The sequence below is a fragment of the Rhinolophus sinicus genome, linkage group LG10 (genome assembly GCF_036562045.2).
Source record: "Rhinolophus sinicus isolate RSC01 linkage group LG10, ASM3656204v1, whole genome shotgun sequence".
In the NCBI taxonomy this organism is placed as follows: Eukaryota; Metazoa; Chordata; class Mammalia; order Chiroptera; family Rhinolophidae; genus Rhinolophus; species Rhinolophus sinicus.
This window is the reverse complement of record NC_133759.1, coordinates 33,594,390-33,616,446: the sequence shown is the minus strand read 5'-3', so window position 1 is coordinate 33,616,446 and position 22,057 is coordinate 33,594,390. Positions and strand designations below refer to the sequence as shown.

The 22,057-nt window shown below is 35.5% G+C and overlaps 1 protein-coding gene across 1 annotated transcript in view; it reads left to right on the top strand.

The window, feature by feature from the left end:
- RYK (receptor like tyrosine kinase) overlaps window positions 1-22,057 on the top strand; it is an 82,803-nt gene that overhangs the window by 56,538 nt on the left and 4,208 nt on the right. The window contains exons 10-13 of the mRNA XM_074314085.1: window positions 205-274; window positions 5,397-5,529; window positions 6,688-6,797; window positions 6,961-7,120. Of these exons, the coding sequence (XP_074170186.1) occupies window positions 205-274; window positions 5,397-5,529; window positions 6,688-6,797; window positions 6,961-7,120 (473 nt within the window). The remainder of the gene's footprint in view (window positions 1-204; window positions 275-5,396; window positions 5,530-6,687; window positions 6,798-6,960; window positions 7,121-22,057) is intronic.

Genomic DNA, 22,057 nt, shown 5'->3' with positions numbered 1-22,057 from the left:
TCCTTAATGGTTTCAGTTAATGTTGATGTATTCAATGAGATACTACCTACTGCAGTATAATTTTAGGCTAGACTTATTTAGATTTACCTGTGACTTACAATGAAAATTTACCTTATATTCTGAGGTAACTATTTACTTATAGCAGAAAATATCAATGTCATATATGGTCTTATCATTCAAGACAATGTCTTTTTCTTTATGTAGATCAAGCTTCTGAAGTTCAGGTGACAATGATGCTCACTGAAAGTTGTAAGCTGCGAGGTCTTCATCACAGGTGAGGATAAACCACCAGCATTTAAGCGTTAACTTGGTAACATTGCATGTTAACATTATTAGTTTAAGAACATTCTGATGTATTTTAAATTGAAAGCTTTTTGGTATAGCTCTGTTTTTTTCCTGAATATAAAGTGAAATGCATATGCATTGCATAAAATTTAAAAACACAGTAAAATATAAGGAGCATGTAAGCCCACATCTGGATAATCATAACTAAGTGTTCGAGAAAGAGTTTATACATATTTATGTGCATATTTCCTTTTAAAAAATAGGGTAATGATATGCATATGCTAAAAAATATTTGTGAAATTTTTTAACGTAGAGAAGACTAAAGACAAGAATAATAAACATGAATAAATCCACCTCCTAAATTCTATGTTAGAACATTTTTCCATTTTTGTTTTATGTATGTACATATATGTGCATCTGTCATATCTCTAGATAAATGATAGATAGATATTTCTGCATCTAGAAATATTTTAGAGTAAATGGGACATCTCAACACTTTCAATGCATTTCCAGTATGCATTTAAAAAAAAAAAAAGATAATTTTTTCTATATGATTACAATACTATTATTATCTTTAACAGGGTTAACATTCTTCTTGATATAACAAAACAATGTATCTAACTTTTCATGTCAGTAACTATGAATTCATGTCCACATTTTATTTAACCAGTCTTTTATGGTTAGGTCATAGTATGATTTTTAAACAGATAACGTGTAGTTCTTTATGAAGAGATTTTTTTAAAAAGCTTGATTTTCAATCCTCTTCACAGAGTTATAACAAAAGTTTCTCCCTTCTAAACCAAAAGGGGAATATAGTACCACAGTGTGTAGCAGTATCAATATTGGGCCAACATGGTTGTTGTTTTCAGCACTGTATAGAGTTAGCTTAATTTGTGGCCTGAAAATTTGGTCACACATGTTTAAAAAATGGAACAGTGACCATCCGTATTGGAAGATATTTATAGATTTATGAAAAAAAACAGCGAAACATACAGGAGGCATCCTGCCTTTTAATTTCTCTGTACTTTGAGCAGTAACTTGAGTTCTACTAAAAAATGACTACACAGAATTTTATGTTTGAACTTTGTGTATTATGTTATGTTATATTATTCCTGGTCTTATATAAGACCGGGTCTTATATAACATAACACAAGATGTTATATAAGACCCGGTCTTATATTATAGTAAAATAAGACCGGGTCTTATATTAATTTTTGCTCCAAAAGACACTGATTATCCCGCTAGGTCTTATTTTCGGGGAAACACGGTACTAGTATGTAATGTTAACGTAGTACTTAGGTACCTAGCTACTATTCTTACACTGATAAAAGGTCTGCACCACTTCGGCACAGAAGTAGGGGCAGGGATACATGTAGACAAAGCCAGGATTTTCCCAAGAAGCAGTTTTATATTCACTGTTAACCCAGTCTTTGGCTGAAAAAAAGTTCAGACTAAGCATTTGCAGCATTTTCTCTTGTGGCTTTAAGCGCTAGGGTTTTCCAGCATCCTACCAGGATGAATTAGCAGCCCCACTACCGTTAGATGATAGAATGAAGTGACATGCTGAATTGGGTTATTTTGATACTGGACATTCAGTGATTGGTAAAAGTCTTTTAAAGACAGATCGTGGTTAATTGTTATTATTTGGCTATAAAGCGATACCAGGACTCCTAGTTTTTAATGAGCAAAAAACATTGTCAGTATGTGGAAAGTATGTTGTTCTTTCCACTCACTCATTTTTAAGGGGACTAGGACCTACCACCATTTCTTTTTGACCCCTGATGGCTAGACTACTCTCAGTTGTATTTACGCATTTGTTTGTCCATTCATTCTAATTAATTAAGTGCCCATTTTGTACTTGGAACTCTAGGCATGAGGGATAAAAATGAAACAATGATCTTCAGTGATCATATAGAATTTATCAAGGAAACTAAATACACTTAGCAAGAAATGACACTTGGTTTTAGATTTTACCTTTTTAAACTAGTTAATGTAATTCCACAGGTAAAACATGTTTACTTCATGGTTTAACATTCTATGATTAAGAGTTGTAAAGTGTTGAAATATTTTAAGGCATTTTGAAATTCCTTTCACTCCTTGTTTCCACTGGAATTTGTGAGAATAATTTTTATTATAAATTACAATAGCTGTATAAATAAAAGATGGCCATCAATCTATTTTAGTTACATCAGAAGTGCTTCATATCAAAGTATTCTGAAGCTATTTCCACTGGTAGTTTAATTCTCTGTTGGCCCCCGGGTACCTGCTGGCAGGCTCTTCTGCTGAAAGCTCACCGCTCTGACTGCAGGTTCGCCCACACTCGGCAGGATGGATAATGGATAAGTCCCCACAGAATCTACCTTCCTCTATCTTGTTCTTCTCTGCAGCACCTGCTTCTGCTCTCACCCACTCTTCTTGTAGATCCCAGACCTTCCTTTTTATCCTCCCTTCCTTTATAAAATGGGCAGAATGAAGAGCAGCCATTTGTACTTGGAAACATTTTCATGCATCTTGTTACCTTTCCCAGAGGGCTTTTAATCCTTTGATGATAGAATTAACAATTTAATCTCATGTAACGAACTTACTTTGCCTGGAGAAAATGCCTTAAAGTCTGCTCGGTGAATTTTAGTCACGAGGGAAGGAGCAGAGAAGTAATTTTGGGGTGGTGGTAAAGAGATCGGGAGCTCTTCACATTACCCCTGAAACTGTGGTATGCTCATTTAATCCTGAGTGCAGACTTGCTGTAGTCATTTTAGTGTGAAAAGAGGTGCTGTCCTCTCTTCTGTACTCCCTCCTGCTCCCCTGGGAGGGAATGTCCAGTTGTCCCAGGGCAAGCGTAATGATTTTAGAATTAGATAAAGATTTGAACTTTTTTCTTTGTGTACTTGCTGTTTGTCCTTGACAGATGACCTAACCTCTCTCTCTTTCCTCATGGGTTTCCTGTAAAGTAGGACTAATCGCTGCCACTTGTAGGCTATAAAGCTGAGGTTACATCATACAGGTTTACCTCATTTTTCCTGATAGTAGCTCCTGCACAGCTTAAAGGGAGCCTGCAGCTTTCTCTTGTGCACTGTTAGGCCACAATTATGGGACAGTGGTTTAAAAGAGGTACATGCTCAATTGAGACATTTTAGGAAATACAGAAAAACAAGATAGACAACTCAAAGACAACAGTTCTTAACTCTTGGCATATTTCTATGCAAAGGTTTTTGTTATTTTTTTGTTTTTTTTTCTCTCCATATCTGTAATTGTCCTGCAAACATGTGAATTTTATATCTTGCATTCCTGTAAAATCGGTTTTTACTCATATTCTCCAAACATCTTCTTTGTGACCATTTAATTGATACCTACTTTCCTATTGTTTTTAGGCGAACTGTTTACTTCCTTTTGGACTTTTGTTTGCAACTTTTTGCTATTAATGTTGCATTAACTGCCCTTGTTCATGTAGCTTCCCCCCCCCTTAAACATCCTTAGAAGCAGAATATGCTAAGTTAAGGAATACAAATGTTTTTAAGGCTATGTTATTTGTGTGTTTATCAAATACTTATTAAATGCTTGTTTTCTGTGGTATAGAATACAAGGCATTGGATGTAAAAATAAGAGTCCATGTTAGTTTTTGCCTTAGAGGAATTTTCAGCTTAGTGGGGAAGATGAGGTAATTATGTCACAAGTTACATAACCTTGGGAAAAATAAACAGTTATTTCCAGATACCAATAGAAGAGGTGCCATTAGGCAATAGGATGCAATGTATGTATGTGCGCCATAAAAATTAAAAAAGGAACAAAATTGTTTACCATATGCTTAGCTGTATTTGCACATCATAGCAAAATTTTACGGTTGGTAGGATTCCCATGGTAGAGGTATGGAATCTAAGGCCAAGAGAGATGATCTCAGAGAGTAAATGGTAAATTTAGGATTTAGACATCAGATTCTAAATCCCATTTGACCAGCTAAGGACTTCTTGGCTTTTGTGTCAATTTTAGCCTCTTAGAGGCCTTAATTATATTCTTGTCCACAGTCTGCATTAGGGCTCTTTTTTTAAGTGTGATGATGGACAGAGTGGGATATTATCATAACATGCTCATGGTCATTTATTTATTTATTTTTTTAAATTTGTTTTTGTCCTGCGGGGGACCCTGCTCACTCCGCCCTTTGTCGTGCGAGGCGGCCTGCAGGGTCTCAGCTCCCGCTCCCCACATAAGAACGCAGGATGTGGCTAGGCCAAAAAGGAACACCCACGGAGCCATAGGTAGGGGAGTCATACCACTATGGTCTCAATGGAGGCTCTATAGTCACATAGCCTGCAACCTGCTGTCTGCTTCTCTGCCTGCCAACCCACCCACTGACTCGACTCTCGAATCCCGACTCACCAACCAGTGCAGCCACGGCAGTTGTATCAGTGGCTAATTGGCTAACTGGTTACAGCTGATGGTCAATTAGCCGCAGTTGATGGCCATCTACTACCCGAGCCAGCACCTTTCCACATGAGGCCGAGAGCCTGGAAACTGCTCTCTGGGATTCTGTACCCACAGTTTTTTAAACTTTTATTTATTTTAAGCATGTTTTTCCAGGACCCATCAGCTCCAAGGCAAGTAGTTGTTTCAATCTAGTTGTGGAGGGTGCAGCTCACAGTGGCCCATGTGGGGATCGAACTGGCAACCTTGTTGTTAACACGTTGCTTACGGATCACGAGAATCTTCACGAGGGATTTAAACCCCGCCGTACGCAACGTGTTAAGAGCACCGCGCTCTAACCAACTGAGCTAACCGCCCCGGTCAAGTTATTTTTTTTTTAGCTGTCTCTGGTTATTCTTTAGAATAAAGATTTAGTATAGCTAGAGTGTCTCTTCAGAGAATCTAGTCCATAGGAAACAAACAAAAAAAATGTTTGTAACTTTTCCCTATCAAGAAAGTACATACATGGGAACTGTTAAAGTCTAGTTTAAAAGAGCATTTATAATTTAACATTTTTAATGATAATGTTTTTAAGTGTGTTTGAGATTTTCTTGTTTTATTTTAGGCTATCTTTATTTTGTTGCTTTTTGTTAAAAAGAAGCCCCTATGGTTTTAGATTTCACTTGTCTTTGTCCTGATTTCTTATTATTTTATAGAAATCTGCTTCCTATTACCCATGTGTGTATAGAAGAAGGAGAAAAGCCCATGGTGATACTGCCTTACATGAACTGGGGGAATCTTAAATTGTTTTTACGGCAGTGCAAATTAGTAGAGGCTAATAATCCTCAGGTGAGAAAACTTTGCCCAAATGCCAATTATTTACCGGTAGCTTCTGATACTATCTTTGACAGCAGATGTTATTCTGAAATAGAAACTGTTTAAAGGCCTGCAGAAAGAAAGTGAACCGGGAGATATTTATAACCTGTTGGTTAGGAGGAAGATGGTTTATGGCTCCTGTCTGAAGGCTTACACTTTGCTGAAGTTTTCCCTTGTATATCCGTTGTGTGTTTATTCATAATCATCTCAAACACTCTGTGACACCATCTCAGTCATTTTTCTGAGGAGAACTCTTTGAAGGCACATGTATTAGATCTCCCTTCTAGGAGTGGAAACATACCCATTTGGTCTATAATGTACCAAAAGCTGGTGATGACTGGAGGATATATATTTAATATGTTGGCTGTAAGATGCATTGCTTGTGCACATAGCATGAAGCATTTGGTCAGATTCCAAACACATTTTGATGGTATTAGTGGTAAAGCCCAGTGGGTGTTTTGTTCCCGCTATATCCTATAGCCCCATTAAGTTGGTTTTAGGACTTACAATAATTTACTTACTAGAGTTGCCAGGAGAAGATGGATTCAAAGGCTGAATTGAGTATTTGGCTTAATAAGTGTGATATGCTTTTTAAATTGACAGGATTAAAGCCAGGGTTTCCAACAGGTGGTTGGAGGCTGAGGCCCACTGGCATCACCTAAGGAAGAATTTCATCCCTAAGCCCATAATACTGGCATATGCGCTCCAGAGGAGCTGTCAGTAGAGAGAGCTATAGACTTATCTTACTTTGGAAATGGTCCCCAGGGGATAATCTCCTAATAAAAACTGTTTTAAAAGAAAAGAACTAGTTATTGAGTAATACGCATTTGAAATATTACCTTGTGAATTCAACATTGAGCAAATATTTATGAGCAGTTACTGCGTGTGCTAGATGTTCGAGAGATGTACCTAACAGATAAGAAAAGTAAATGGTAATTACAGAATGATAAGGACTATAGAAAATACAAGTATATAGGGAGCTATGGGAACATATTTGTAGCCAAAAATAGCTTTTTAACACTCACTGTGTACGTATAAAGAAGTATTTTGGGATGAAGTGGGATTGTGGCACGAAATAAGCAGCTGCCATAATTTTTATGCTAACTGCATTGTCATTTTTTGTTACCACAGGCAATTTCTCAACAAGACCTGGTACATATGGCTATTCAGATTGCCTGTGGAATGAGCTATCTGGCCAGAAGGGAAGTCATCCACAAAGATCTGGCTGCTAGGAACTGTGTGTAGGTGCCATGGGCTCATCATTGTCATTTGATGTTTAGGGCTCCCTGTATTTGGGGTTCTATCTAGGAGTCACAGTGGGAATTGTGTTGTATTTAAGAGTGACCATGATCCATAATTTTAATCATATTCTGATTGCATTTGATGTTTATATCTACTTTTTAGCATTGATGACACACTTCAAGTTAAGATCACAGACAATGCCCTCTCCAGAGACTTGTTCCCCATGGACTATCACTGTCTAGGGGACAATGAAAACAGGCCAGTTCGATGGATGGCTCTGGAAAGTCTGGTTAATAATGAGTTCTCCAGCGCTAGTGATGTGGTAAGTACTGGGACCCCCGGATTGCAACAAATGGAAATGAGGCTTTGTTTTTAAATGATAATTTTTAAAAATCTAGTAACTATTTCCTGAAAGTTTTCTTTGAGGAAGCAAGTGTAGTTAGCTCCTAGTCATCCAGTTTGTGGGGAGAAGCTGTGATCCCCACCATGGCCTATCTGTGTGTAGTCTCATTTTATCCTCATAATAACACGTTGAGAGGGGGCACTGTTAACGATATGAGGTAGGTAGACACTATTATCCCAGTTATAAAGGTGACGATATGGAGGCTTAGGTTGCAGTATTTGATTATTTTTCTAAGAATGACCAAGTGGTTGCCAGATCATAAAGACTTATTGTTTAAATTTATTTATGACCTCTTTAAGTATTATGGCCTGTGTAATTTATAATTCCCCAAATGTCACTCTCTTCTTTTTTGTCAGTTTCTGGGTGGTTCTGCCCATTTGAACCGATCATATAATGGGATCCTTTATCCTAAGTGATGTCTAATTTCAGAAGTCACATATACTTGTGGGTATTTTGCAAGCATTTTTAATTGTTTTTAATTTCTGTTATCCTTTAGTCTGATCTTGCTTGCTGTACTTTATTATTATTGTAGTTGAATATTTAGAGACTGGTTAAATGTCTGCTGAAAAGGTCCCCCTGTATAATCAATCACTCAGTGATACCTGATAGTATTAACATGTAGACTCTTACACAGTAATTTGCTTCTTAGTTACAACTTTAAAAATTAGGCTACTATGTTATTGCATCTCGTGTCTCTACGTATTTATAATATAGAGTTATCCTTTTACTACTAAGTTTGTATGCTTTAAGGATTACTCTTTTAATACACTCTTTCCCTCAGTGTATTAATGCCCTGTGGCTGTTGTAACAAATTATAACCTTGGAGGTTTAAAACAAGAGAGATTTATTCTCTCCTAGTTGAGTTCTGGAAGCCAACTGTTTGAGATCAAGATGTAGGCAGGGCTGTGCTTCCTCCAGAGGCTCTAAGAGGGAAACCTTCCTTGCCTCTTTCAGCTTGGTGACTTTTGGCATTTCTTGGCTTGTGGCCACATCTCTCCCTCCTCCATATTTGTATCACCTCATCCTCCACATGTGTTTGTTTGCCTCTCTGGTATAGTGATGCATAAGATTGCATTTAGGACTCACCTACTTAATCCAGGATAAGCTTCTGTTCTCAAGGTCCTTAACTTGATCACATCTTTTGCCATATAAGGTAACATCTGCAAGTTTCAGGGATTCGAATGTAGACATATTTGAGGGACAGCATTCAACTTACTACACTCAGTAATTGAAATGATTTAAGATTTCCTTGTTGAAAAACCAATGTCTTAATTTAAAATCCTTGAAATGAGAATGATTTGAAAAGGAGAGAAACCCTCTCTTGTTAAATAAATCTAATGACATTTATTTTTCTTTTTCAGAAGCAAGGTTAGCTATCTGATATATTGTGCCTTTTTTACATACCAAATGTCTTGATCAAATGTGTTCACTGATGTGGATGAACAGTTTATTTACGTTGTTTTTTTCAACTTTTTCTGTTAATTAAGGTATTTTATTGTGTATATCTTCAAAATGTTTTGTTTTAGATTAATTTAAAATCAACCACTTTGAAAAAAAATCTGACACTTCTGTCAGATGCATAGAGTAAATGTGAGTGTCGATGAGAAGGGATGCTTTGCTTCACAAGGAGCTACAGAGATTCATAGTGGACGGGAAGCTCTTCATGTTGCTGCAGCCTTTCCCAGCCAGAGGCATGGAGCTTGTAGAGGATGGGTGGGGAGTGGGGGAAATACATCCAGACTCTTAGGTACCGAACTCTGAGGGCTCAGCCTGTATAGCAGTGGGAACTAGGCCTAGTCTGTTTTTTTCAGAACTTTGACAATAAAATTAAACTTCTCGAACATTAATGTCAAGAAATTAAAATTTCAAGTAAAACAAGTCAAATATGCAAAGCAACTTACACAGTTTTAATGGTTATCTAAAGAAAACCTGGGATTTAGGGAGGGGTTGCTGTTTTGTTTTTTATTTTTCGCAAATAACATAAAAAAGAAAGCAGAATTTGATTTTAGGCCAGCACACAGCTGTTGTACTGAGTGACAGTAAGGACCAATTGTACTGCTTGATAAGGTGCTTGTTTTTAAGTTTGCCAAATCTTTATTCAGAAGTTCTGGAGTGTAGCTGGAATTCATTACCAGTTTCTACGTTAAGCAAAGCTGTTTTCATAGGGGAAAAAGGGGTTTAACTTTGGTTTTAGGATGTGTTTTTAAAACACAGTATCAGTGGTATTAGAGCTGTATGGTTTTCAGATCCACCCTTTCAGTAGAAGAGCCTACACCTGAACATTTTTGAATGTAGAAAAGTAAAAGAAACTTTCCTCAGTGATTTCTTTGAAAATCGCATTCCATAGTTGATTTAAAAGATTAATTCTCTCATCTCTGGGATATTAATATTTTTTTCAATGGTTGACTTAAAATATTTATGATTTTGTTACTCATTGAAATAAATAGCATAGTTGCTTTAGCAGAAATGTGGTGGCAGTTGGGGTGAACCCAAAACTAGTCTAATGGGCAGGAAATAGAAGATATTTCGTAAATGACAATCTATAAGTATACTATGTAACTTCAAGAGATTGGAGATTATTTGATTATTCTCTTACAAAAAGTATTGCTAGCTCATATTTCAGAGGGTTATGCAAGGTGGCCAGTAGGGTTGTCTGCTTGCACAATGGAAACCCCCAAAATATGCATTGCTTCATTTAATGTACTTGTTTATTTCTATATAGATATTCTATTGTATACTTAAGCACTAATATGAATTGTTTTTCTAATATTTATGATCAAATATTTCACAAGAACTTCAGAGTGAAAATTAAATTAGATAATACACTTTCAACCAATGAGACTGTAGTTTATAATATGTCTCTAAGCAATGTGATCTACGTATATCTCTTCAGCTGGGTACACAGCCCTGTATTGGCTGGTAAAGTCCATGTTGAGGATACATGTTTTAGTTAAGCAAATATTTCAAAATCATACTTAAAATTAGGTATTTTTATCGTTAAGATAGTTTATAAATTTTGTAAGAGTTCATATATTTTATCCAAGAATCTGCCTTCCATCAGAATGCAGTCCTGCCAAATACCTTGTTGCTGCTTGATCATTTGACAGCTTTACTTTAAAAAATCACCATGAACTTAATGGTGAGCAACTTAACAGGAAAATTACTTTAAAATCATAATTACTTGTAGCATGTTTTGGCATAAGCTTACTTGAAATGTCTGTGTGACCCAAGTTTTTCTGAGCTGAACCTGGAATGTGATGGTGAGAATACTCATTGATTTACATTTATCATGATTAAATCCTAAAATGTTCAGATTTTTCTTCTTTAAATTCTTATAAATTCATTTACTTTAAAATTTTATATATATATATATGTGTGTGTGTGTGTGTGTGTGTGTGTATATGTATATGTATAAAATTCCCCTAAATATATGTATACATATACATGTGTGTACATATATTATATAATACATATATTCCCCTAAATATCTTTTGCCTTGGATAATTGAGATTGAAAGAAATAGGAATAACCTTCTGTTTTCTGTGATGCTGATGTGACTACTATTGTAAAAATCCTTCCTTTCAGTTTTGTGAGGTTGGATATTTTTTGAATTCTTATATTAAAGCACAAATGTTAGAGATTGCTTTTTAACATATGAACTGAAAGTGAAACGAACAAACAAACAAAACAGAAACAAACTCATAGATATGGAGAACAAACTGTTGGGTGCTGGAAGGGAGAATAGGTGGGAGAATGGGTGGCAAAGAGGGTAGAGGATTAAATACAAACTTTCAGTTATAAAATAAGTCACAGGGATGAAATGTACAGTGTAGGAAATAGAGTCAATAATATTGTAATAACTGTGCAGTGACACATGGTTACTAGACTTTTTCTGGTGATTACTTTCTAAGGTTTATAAATGTTGAATCAGTATGTTGTACACCTGAAACTAATATAATATTGTATGTCAACTCTAGTTAAAAATCAATAAAAATAATTCAAGAAAAAGAAAAAAAATGTATATGTATAATCATTATGCTCTGTTCCCACTTTTTCTTGGAGTTGGGAATTTAAAAGCTATGCTTAATATTATTCTCCTTTTGGGCTGAAAGGCTTTATGCAGTTATATGCAAAACAAGTAATGTAATCTCACTCTGACCAGAGTCTCTACACATTTAAAATATATATTTTAGGTATAAATGTAACATCTAACAAACTATATTACTGCCTTCAAGGGGACATTGTATTTTTTTTTAAATCCTCAACAGTTTTGTGTTTCTTTATAGTTAAAAACTCTACATGATTTGTTTGGAAATACACTAATGTTTTCCATCTTATAAATAACATTAATACATTGTGTCTCTGGGTTGTGTTTTCATAATTATTAATGGAAAGATTCAATATTTCAATATGTCAAGATTCTTATGTTAATATCAGCTTTTAACTGTTGAACTTAGGAAATATGCACAACTAGATTTGACTAGTTATAAATCTCTAGTATTATTTTAAGATAGGCGTATGACGTCATCATGGGCATTCATAAGAATTTCTGGATATTGTTTTTATTCTGTTTTCATCAGATGTGAATACCACCATAGATTTTTTTGGTGACTTTTTTTCCTTTATTTGAAAATAATTTTTTGATTTATGTCTTCTTTGAATTATTTAGCTAATTATAGTAGCTAACATAATTCTGCTATTAAGAGACCACCTTGTAAGAGACTAAATGAAATCAAGAATGCACAATTAAGAGTTTCTTTCTTGGTGGTTTTCTTGTCTTTATGGTGTTACATTGTGTTTAAAAAGCATTTTCTTGGGAAAAACAAGTCAAGGAAATGATTTGCATGCTAATCTTATCAGTGTGTTTATGACCATGAGGAGGTCCATCAAGGTACTTGAACAGTTTTTAGGGTGCAGGGCAAATTAAAATATGTTCCTTGTGCCTTTACGGTATTTCTTCTGTGAACATTAAAGATTACCTAGACGGAGGGAAATCAGTGAAGTTATCTAAATATTATATCTATAGCAGACTACTTCTTATTACTCCTGCTTGCTCAGTGCCATGGAAAGTTAGTGCCACACCTTGAGCAGACTTGAGTAGCACCAGCTCACATTTATAGCATACCCATGAAGAGTGATCTTCTGAACTACGGTAGTATCAAAGAGAAAGCTCTAGTTTTCAGAGAATGCTATTACTTTTAAAAGTATAGAAAGCTTTCTATTTTATTTCTTCATTATTAATTTTAGAATAATGCTTAGATTCCTAATATTTGTTTCCATTTTGGTTGCAGATTTTACACATCGACAATCTCAGACATATTATTTAAATGTTAAATTCACTTTTATAATGATATAAAGACATTAAGAAAAAGCTGGAGAGGTGACAGTATCATTCAGACATTAGGAAATAAAGATCCAAACCCCTTCCCCTGTTTTTCAGAGCCTTCTGTTACCATATCTCCCTCTTTTAGCTTCATGTTTTCCACTGTACATTTCCTTATATTCTCCATTTCTGCGTATCTGGAATTCATTCTGGGTCCAAACACACCAGGTACTTTTATGACCTTTGATTTTATCTTCTTTGGATCCCCAGAGGATTTTGTATCTAATAGCATCTGTCACACACTGCCTTATATATTTATGGACAAGTCGCTCTTCCCAGAATGGGCAATGGGAGCTCCATCTTATTTTCCTTTAGCAGATGTTCCATAGCTGTAGAACTGAAGTTGACGTACATATCTGTGCCTTTTGGTTCATGTATTTTAAGAACAGTCACAGCCAGCAGTGCTAATCTTCTCCTTAGAGAGCTATGTAAAAGAATCCTGAATGATCTTACACTGTCCTTGTCTCCTTTCTATTTCCATGCTGAGTCTTCACATTTCTCCTTGTTTCACTCCCATGGACTTCACATCAGAGATTCCATCTGTGCTGTTGACCACAGTTATTTGAGTAAATGATTTATTGATTCACCTTTGTGGCCTGAGCACCCCCACCGCTTTACTATTAGATATATTGCATAGATGTCTTTTACCCAGGGCCCATGTTTCTGAAAACTTTAGTGTAATCTTCGATTTGTACTTTAGTTTACTATTGCAATAAATCCTAAATCACTCTGAAGGTACAACACGATTGAGGACAGCAGGTAGACTATCTGAGGTTTGGGGAAAACCTGATTAATTTGATGTGGTGCATGTTGAGTTCAAGATACTGATGGGTGGAATGTGGGTCTGGAATTCTGGAAAGGCATAGAAGCAGGATATTAGAAATTGCACATCAGCTTCCTAACAGTGGTGATTGAATGAACAGAGCAATTGATCCCAGAGGTAGTGAATATAGAGAGAGAAGAAAGCCAAGGGAATAGAGAATGTTTATTTTTAATTAGTCAAAAAAGAAAGCAACAAAGAAATAGAAAGATGCAAAGAGAATCCAGAGACTGCTGTGTCACAGAAACCAAGGAAGGAAATAGTCTGTAAACTATCTAGTCTGTAAACATATCTGCAGTGGTCAGAAAGTATGAAGAAATAACTGGGTTTTTGAACAAGCGGGTTTAATAAATCATTAAAGATAGGTGTGGTTGTCAAGGGCTCTGTGATTGTCAGAGTGAGAAAGTGGTAGCAATAAGTGGGTTACACTCTGAAGTTCAGCTATGAGGAGTGAAAGGATAATAGCTTGATGAGATGGCAGGATCAAGAGCGGCTGATTTGTTATTTTTGTGTTTTATTTTTCATATTGGGTTATTTGGTTTGGTTTCTAGGCCAGGGGAACAGTGGTGGGAAGGAAGAGTTTGGACAAGTGGTTATTGGAGGGGAGATCTAAGAGATCATGGGTGAATGGTATCAGGAGCCCAGGTAAAGGTATAATCTTGTTGCAGGAGGAAGTATCCCTCTCTTCTGAGATAGGAATAAAGCAAGAGATAGAAGGAAAGAGAAGATACCGAAAATGCTTGAGGAAGGATCTCTCACTGAGCTGTTAGACAGTTTAGTTTACTAAATATATGTGTAACTGGGGTCCCCAAAGACATGAAGTGGAGGGCGCGAGGTGGACAAGAAAGAATGATGAAGAAATAATGACTGAAATGTTTCCAAATTTGGTGAAAAATATAAACCCACAGATCTAAGAACTCAACAAACTCCAAACACAGAAAGCTTGAAGAAACTAAACCACAGCACATTATAATCCAATTGCTCAAAACTAGTGATAAAAAATTTAAAAGCAGCTAGAAAAATAAAACATGGTAATGTATTTAACAGAAGAACCAAGGAAAAGATGGCAGGACATTTCTCATTGGAAGCAATGCAAGGGAGAAGACAGTGAAGCTACATCTTTAAATTACTGTAAGAAAAGAACTGTGTACATAGAATTCTATACTCAGCAAAAATATCTTTCAAAAATGAAGGAGAAATAAGACTTTTTCAGAACTATTAGATACAAAAGTAATTGCAGTTAAAGGGTTAAAAATTGCAAAACTGCAATTCCTTTTGCACCAACCTAATACAAAAGCTGAAAGAATTCATCACCAGCAGACCCATACTACACAAGACATGTTAAAGGAAGTCCTTTAGGAACCAGTGGTACCAGATGGAAATACGGACCTCTGCAAAGGAATAAAGAGCACCAGAAATGGTAACTACCTGGGTAAAAGCACAAGATTTCTTTTATTGTTTATATCTCTTTAAAAGATCACTGAGCACATTTCAGTGCCCCTCTCTCAATAGATCAAATAGACAGAAAATCAGTAATTTGAATAACATGATCAACTGCTTGATCTAATTAACAATTACAGAACATTCCCAACAATCGCAGAATGCATATTCTTTTCAAGTGCACATGGAATATTTACTATGCTAGACCATATTCTGGGCCATAAAACAAGTAAATTTTTTTTAATTAAATTTATTGGGGTGACAGTTGTTAGTAAAATTACATAGATTTCAGGTGTACAATTCTGTATTACATCATCTATAAATCCCGTTGTGTGTTCATCACCCAGAGTCAGTTCTCCTTCCATCACCATATATTTGATCCCCCTTACCTTCATCTCCCACCCCCCACCCCCACCCCCTTACCCTCTGGTAACCACTAAACTATTGTCTGTGTCTATGAGTTTCTGTTTCTCATTTAAAACAAGTAAATTTTAAAGGACTTAATTCATACAAAGTAGTGTTTTGTGAACACAATGTAGTTAGTTTAGAAATCAAAAATAGGAAACTAGAAAATCCCCAAATATTTGGAAACTAAATAATAAACTTCCAGATAACCCATGTGTCAAAGAAGAAATCAAAATACAAATTACAAACTATGGGAATTAAATGAAATAAAAACAAAATATTTCAAAAAATTTGGGATGCTGCTGAAGGGGAGATATATACTATTAAACACCAATATTAGAAAAAAAGAAAAGTCTCAAATGAGTGCCTTAGTTTTCACCTTAAGAACAAACCCCAAATAGATGAAAGGAAATAATAAAGATTAGAAGTCAGTGAAATATGAAAGAGAAGAACAATAGAGAAAACCAGTGAAACCGATGCTTAACTCTGAGTATTATCATTAATGATAAATCTCTTGGCTAGACTAATGAGAAAAATAGAAGTTGCAAATTAGCAATATAATGAATGAGAGATGATATTACAGATGCTCACAGGTATTAAGTAATAAAATATTATGAACAACTGTTTCCCAATAAATTCAGACACTTAGGTGAAATTGACAAATTCTTTGGAAAATAAGAACTTTCAAAACCCACTCAAGGAGTGGATAATTAGAACTTAGTCCTATATCTATTAAAGAAATTGAATTTTTAGTTAAAAGCCTGCCCTCCCCCAAATGCTCTAGGTCCAGAGTGAATTCTGCAGCACTGGGGAGTACCTCCAAACATTTCAGGAAGAAATAAAACAAACTACACAATCGCTTTCAGAAAATTGAGGAAAGAATACTTTCTGATTCATTCTATAAGTTCAGCATTCCCTGAAACAATGCCAGACAAAGATCAGAAAAAAACTATAGCTCATAATCTATCATGATCATAGATGCAAAAATTTTAACCCAATGTTTAGCAAATAGAATCCAAAAATATATTTTAAAAATGACCACATAGGCTTTATAGCAAGAATACAAGTTTGTTTTACCATTTGAAAGTCAAACGGCAATATAGTTATTAACATACTGAAAAACAAAAACAACAAGGTTGCCAGTTCGATCCCCACATGAGCCACTGTGAGCTGCACCCTCCACAACTAGATTGAAACTACTACTTGACTTGGAGCTGATGGATCCTGGAAAAACACACCTAAACTAAGTTTAAAAAACAAATTTAAAAAATAAAAATGACTTGACCATGAGCATGTTATGATAATATCCCACTCTGTCCATCATCACACTTAAAAAAAGAGCCCTAATGCAGACTGTGGACAAGAATATAATTAAGGCCTCTAAGAGGCTAAAATTGACACAAAAGCCAAGAAGTCCTTAGCTGGTCAAATGGGATTTAGAATCTGATGTCTAAATCCTAAATTTACCATTTACTGTCTGAGATCATCTCTCTTGGCCTTAGATTCCATACCTCTACCATGGGAATCCTACCAACCGTAAAATTTTGCTATGATGTGCAAATAAAGCTAAGCATATGGTAAATAATTTTGTTCCTTTTTTAATTTTTATGGCGCACATACGTACATTTCATCCTATTGCCTATTGGTATCTGGAAATAACTTTATTTTTCCCAAGGTTATGTAACTTGTTACATAATTACCTCTCTTCCCCACTAAGCTGAAAATTCCTCTAGGGCGAAAACTATATGATCATCTCAATAGATGCAGAAAAAGTATTAGAAGAAAATTCAAAATTCATTTCTAATAAAAATTCCCAACAGTCTAGGAGTAGAAGAGAACGTCTTCAAACTGATAAGGGACATCTACCAAAAAAACAAAATCTGTAGCTAACATCATACTTAATGCCAAAAGTCTGAATTCTTTTTACCTAATAACAGAAGCAAGATAAGGACGCCCATTCCCATCACTTCAGTATTGTATGAGGTCCCAACCAGTGCACTAAGGCAGGCAAGGAAATAAAAGGCAAGAAAAGATTGGCTAGGAAAAAGTAACTATTTGTGGATGACACAACCATCTATCAAGAAGATCCAGTGTGATTCACAAATTAGCTACTAACGTAGAACTAACACGAGTTTAGAAAGATTACAGAACACAAGATCAATGTACAGTTTTATTTCTTTACACTAATGAAAAATCAAAGTTTTTAAAGAATATAAAAGCATCCAAAAATATGAAATTTTTAGAATTCTTAGGAATATATCTTGACAAAAAATGTGAAGACCTATGCAATGAAAACTATAAAACATTGTTGAGTGATATTAAAGACCTATGTAAATGGAGGAATATGCCTTGTTCACTGATCAGGAAACTCAGTATTAGGATGTTAGTTCTCCAAGTTAGTCAGTAGATTTAATACAGTCCCAGAGAAAATCTTTGCAGGCTTTTATTATTATTATTTTTTGGTAGAAAGTGACAGATTGAGTCTAAAATTCATATGGAAATGTTAAGGAGCTAGAACAGCCAAAACAGCTTTGAAAAAAGAACAAGGTTGGAGATCTGATTTCAAATGATAGTAATGAAGATTGTAGTGATGGCATTGAGGTAGGCAGGTAGATCAGTGGAGCAGAACAGAGCATCTAAAAATAGACCCACATAATGTATTGATAACTAATTTCGAAAGTGCAAAGGCAGTTCAGTGAAGAAGGAATTCTCTTTTAAACGCAGTTTTAGAGCAATTGGATATGCAGGCAAAGCAAATGAACTTTGATCCATTCCTTGCTCCATCTGCAAAAATTAACTCCAAGTAGATAACAGACCTAAATGTGAAATCTAAAGCTTCTGGAAGAGAACATAGAAGAAAATCTTGGTACTTGAATATTTGGAGAAAATATTTGCAAATTATCTGATAGAGGACATAGGCAGAATATATAAAGAACTCTCAAAACTCAGTAATAAAGAAGCAACCCAATGTAAAAATGGGCAAAATATTTGAACAGACATTTCACCAGTGAAAATACATGATTGGCAAATAAGCACACAAAAATATGATCAACTTCTTTAGTCATTAGGAAAATGCAAACTAAAACCACTATGAAATACCTTTACACATCCATTAATATGACTAAAATTGAAAAGACTGAATTGCTTGCAAGGATGTGGGAGAATGGTAGCTGTCAGACCCTGCTGGTGGAAATCTAATACGGTACATTCACTTTGGAAACAGGCAGTTTCTTAAAAAGTTAAACATGTACCGTATCTAGTCATTTTGCTCCTAGATAAATGAAAGCCTATGTCCTTACCAATACTTGTGCACATATGTTCATAGCAGCTTTATTTTTAGTCGAACCTGGAAATCAAATGTCCAACAGGTAAACGGATCAACAAATTGCTATTCATACAGTGGACTATAATTCCAGGAAAAGGGAAGAACTGTCCATACATGCTGCATCATGGAGGAATCTCAGAATCATTATTCTGAGTGAAAGAAGCGAGGCAAGAAAAAGTGTACAGTTTGGTTTCATTTATATACAATTCTAGAAAATGCAAAATAATCTATAGTGACAGCAGATTGGTTATTACTTGGGGATGGTAGGGGTGGAGGGACAGGATTAAAGCAGGAAAAATCTTTCCGAGGTGATGGATATGTTTAGTAACTTGTAGCAGTGGTTTCAGGGGTATATACACATATCAGAACTTAACAAATCTAATACTTTATGTGCAGTTCTTTGTATGTCAGCCATACTGTAATTTTTAAAAAATGTCTTTACTGTCTGACCACCACTGCTCAATATCTAAGACTAGTTCCTAAATTTGCTGGATCTTAAGACCCAGCTAGGTACTCTAGTTAAAACTTTTGTGTTCCAGGGTCCAGAACTTTTAGGATAAGACTAGGGAATTTGTATTTTTAACTAACTCCCTGGATGATTCTTCTCATTCATTAGTGAAGCTTGGAAAGCTCTTTCCCAGATTAAATTAATCGCACTTGAGTCATCTTGAACCCATTTCCATACGAGAAAGGAATGTTGGGTTTCTAGTATTAACAGAAAGGCCTAGTCAGGGAACACTTGATTATGCTTTTACTGTGGTTAGGCGAGATCATTGAGAATTGGACAAAGTTTTTTCCTCATTATATATAGTACACTGAGGTCAGCGTCACTTGATAAGTTCATGAAGTCGCAGAATGGAAATTTTTTAATAGACCTTTAATGTAAACATTACATTAAAGATTTAAAAAGAATTTTATTTATATAGTTTTTGACAAGTCACATAAGTATATGTTGTTAGTGGAAAAAATGTTTTATATCTTATATTTTGGGAAGCTATAAAATCGTTGGGAGAAGATGAATAGAAGAACAGTGTTATTTTCTACATGTTCTTTAAATGGGCATAGCAGCAGCCTTTTAAAAACTGGAAAAAACAGCTTGACCTCCTTATTGCCCCCTTTCCAACGACGTCAAGCAAAGGGAAATTATAGAATAAGTCTGTCTAAATTTTAAATAGTTCAGTTATCAGAAGACTTTAGAGAACAAGTTTTCCACAAATCATCCTGGTGCTGTTGATCTTGATTTTTCTTTTTTTTTTTTTTTAAAGGGTTGGTGAACCAACGTATAATTAATCACTTTTGTTGGCTTTTAAGGAAATGAAACTGCAGTGTACCCTTTGGCTTTATTGTTCTTTGTTTAGTGTTCATTAGCATTGCACTTTGTAATATGAGGACCTTAGGTGAATGTGCGGCAATAATTGGACAAAACAATGTGAAAGAAGTAATTTTTTAAAGTCAGCTTGTACTGTTACGGTACCTGGGTACACGCCAAAGTGCACATACCACCAGCATTGCTGTGAAAGTCCCTTACAGCCCAGAGTTGTTAGAATGTTCCTCCTTTGTCAGTGGATGGACTTAAGCCCTGTGTACAAGGCCACAGTGTCCACTTGTGGCCAGTTCCCACGGTTTCTTCCTCCAAAAGCTGATTTGGATTGATTATTCCTTCCCCACAGCTGCTGCCACAATCAGTGAATAAGAACAGACCCATCTCATCTCATGAAGAAGGGATGGGAACACCCTTCTAACCAGTATCACTTCTTTGGGCTTTGTTGTATCTGTGTAGTGAACTTCCTTCCCTGTGGAAATTGGACACTTTTAGAAACAAAGCATTACATTTACTAGTCACTGTCAGTATTAAAAGTTCAAAGAATAAGGTTTTAAGATAGACAAATACCTGTATCTAGCAGGCAGCTTTCTTTAACTTTTGTTAATTTGACATCATTTTTCCATTTTGAAGCAGACTAGAACATTCTCTTTAAACCAGTAGGCTCTGTTTCTATGGCGATTTAAAAACTATACATCCATCTTCGTCTGTCCCTGTCCCTCCCCACCCCTCAAAGCACAGACCTCAAGGATGGGCATTGCTCTTCTCTGATGGTCACTGTTAATGAAAAAAACACTTGAGTTCCAAAAGGCTGAACTCGGGTTTGGTATTTAGGGTAATGCTGGCCTCAAAATAAGTTGAGACATGTTCCCTTCTCCCCTGTTTTCTGATAGAGTTTGTGTAGGATTGAATCGTGTCTCCCCAAAAATAGGTTGAAGTCCTAAACTGTAGCACCTCAGAATGTGACCTTATTTGGAAATAGGGTAATTGCTGATATAATGTTAAGATAAAATCATACTCATTTAGGGTGGACCTTAATTCAGCATGAGTAGTATCCTTACAAGAAGACATTCCAGGGTAGAATGAAATGTTGCAGCTGTAAAACAAGGAACACCAGGAATTGCCAGCAAACCACCAGAAGCTGGGAATAGGCAAGTAAGGAAGTTCCCCACAGGCTTCAGAGGGGGCATAGCCCTGCTGACGTCTTGATTTTGGACTTCTAGCCTGCAGGACTGTGAGAAAGTAAATTCTGTTGTTTAAGTCAGCCAGTGTGTGGTACCTTGTTATGGCAGCCCTAGGAAACTAACACAGATTTGTATTATTTTCTTTCAAATTTGATAGCATTCATCCAGTGAAACTATTTGGATAAAGAGTTTTCTTTGTGGAAAGATTTATAATTATGAACTCCATTTCTTTAATACTAGATATAGAGCTATAAAGATTTTCTATTCTTGTGTCTGTTTTGGTAATTTGTGTATTTCAAGGAATATGTTCGTTTCATCTAAGTTATTAATTTAATTGGCATAAAGTTGAGTTCATAATATTTTTTGATGTCTATAGCATCTGTAATGATGTTCCCTCTTCCATTACTGATATTGATAATTTGTGTCTTTTTATTTTCTTTGATCGATCTAGCTTAGTAGTTTTCAACTGGAAGGAAGCAACTTTACCCTCTCACCATCCCTCACGAGGGGACATTTGGCAATATCTGGAGGCATTTTCAATTATCACAATTTGGGACATGGAGTGGGTAGAGGCCAGGGATGCTGCCACATATCGTACGATGCTCAAGACCTCTTAGAACAAAGCATTATCCATCCCACAACATCAGTAGGGCTGAGGTTGAGAAACTTGTTCTAGGGTTTACAATGTATACCTTTTACTTTCAAATATTATGCCACTTCATGTTTAATATAAGCAGCTTACAATATAATGTAATATTTCCACTGATCCCTTTTCCTCCTTCATGTTATTGTGAACCTACATTTTACTTCTCTATATATTATAAACCCATAATACATTGTTGCTGTTTTTGCTTTAAACAACCTATTAAGGAAAATTTTTAATGAAAAATTACCTAGTTGTTACTCATGTTTTCAGCACTCTTCACTCTTTGTGTAGGTGCAAATTTCCATCAGATATTTTTTTCTTTCTATGTGAAG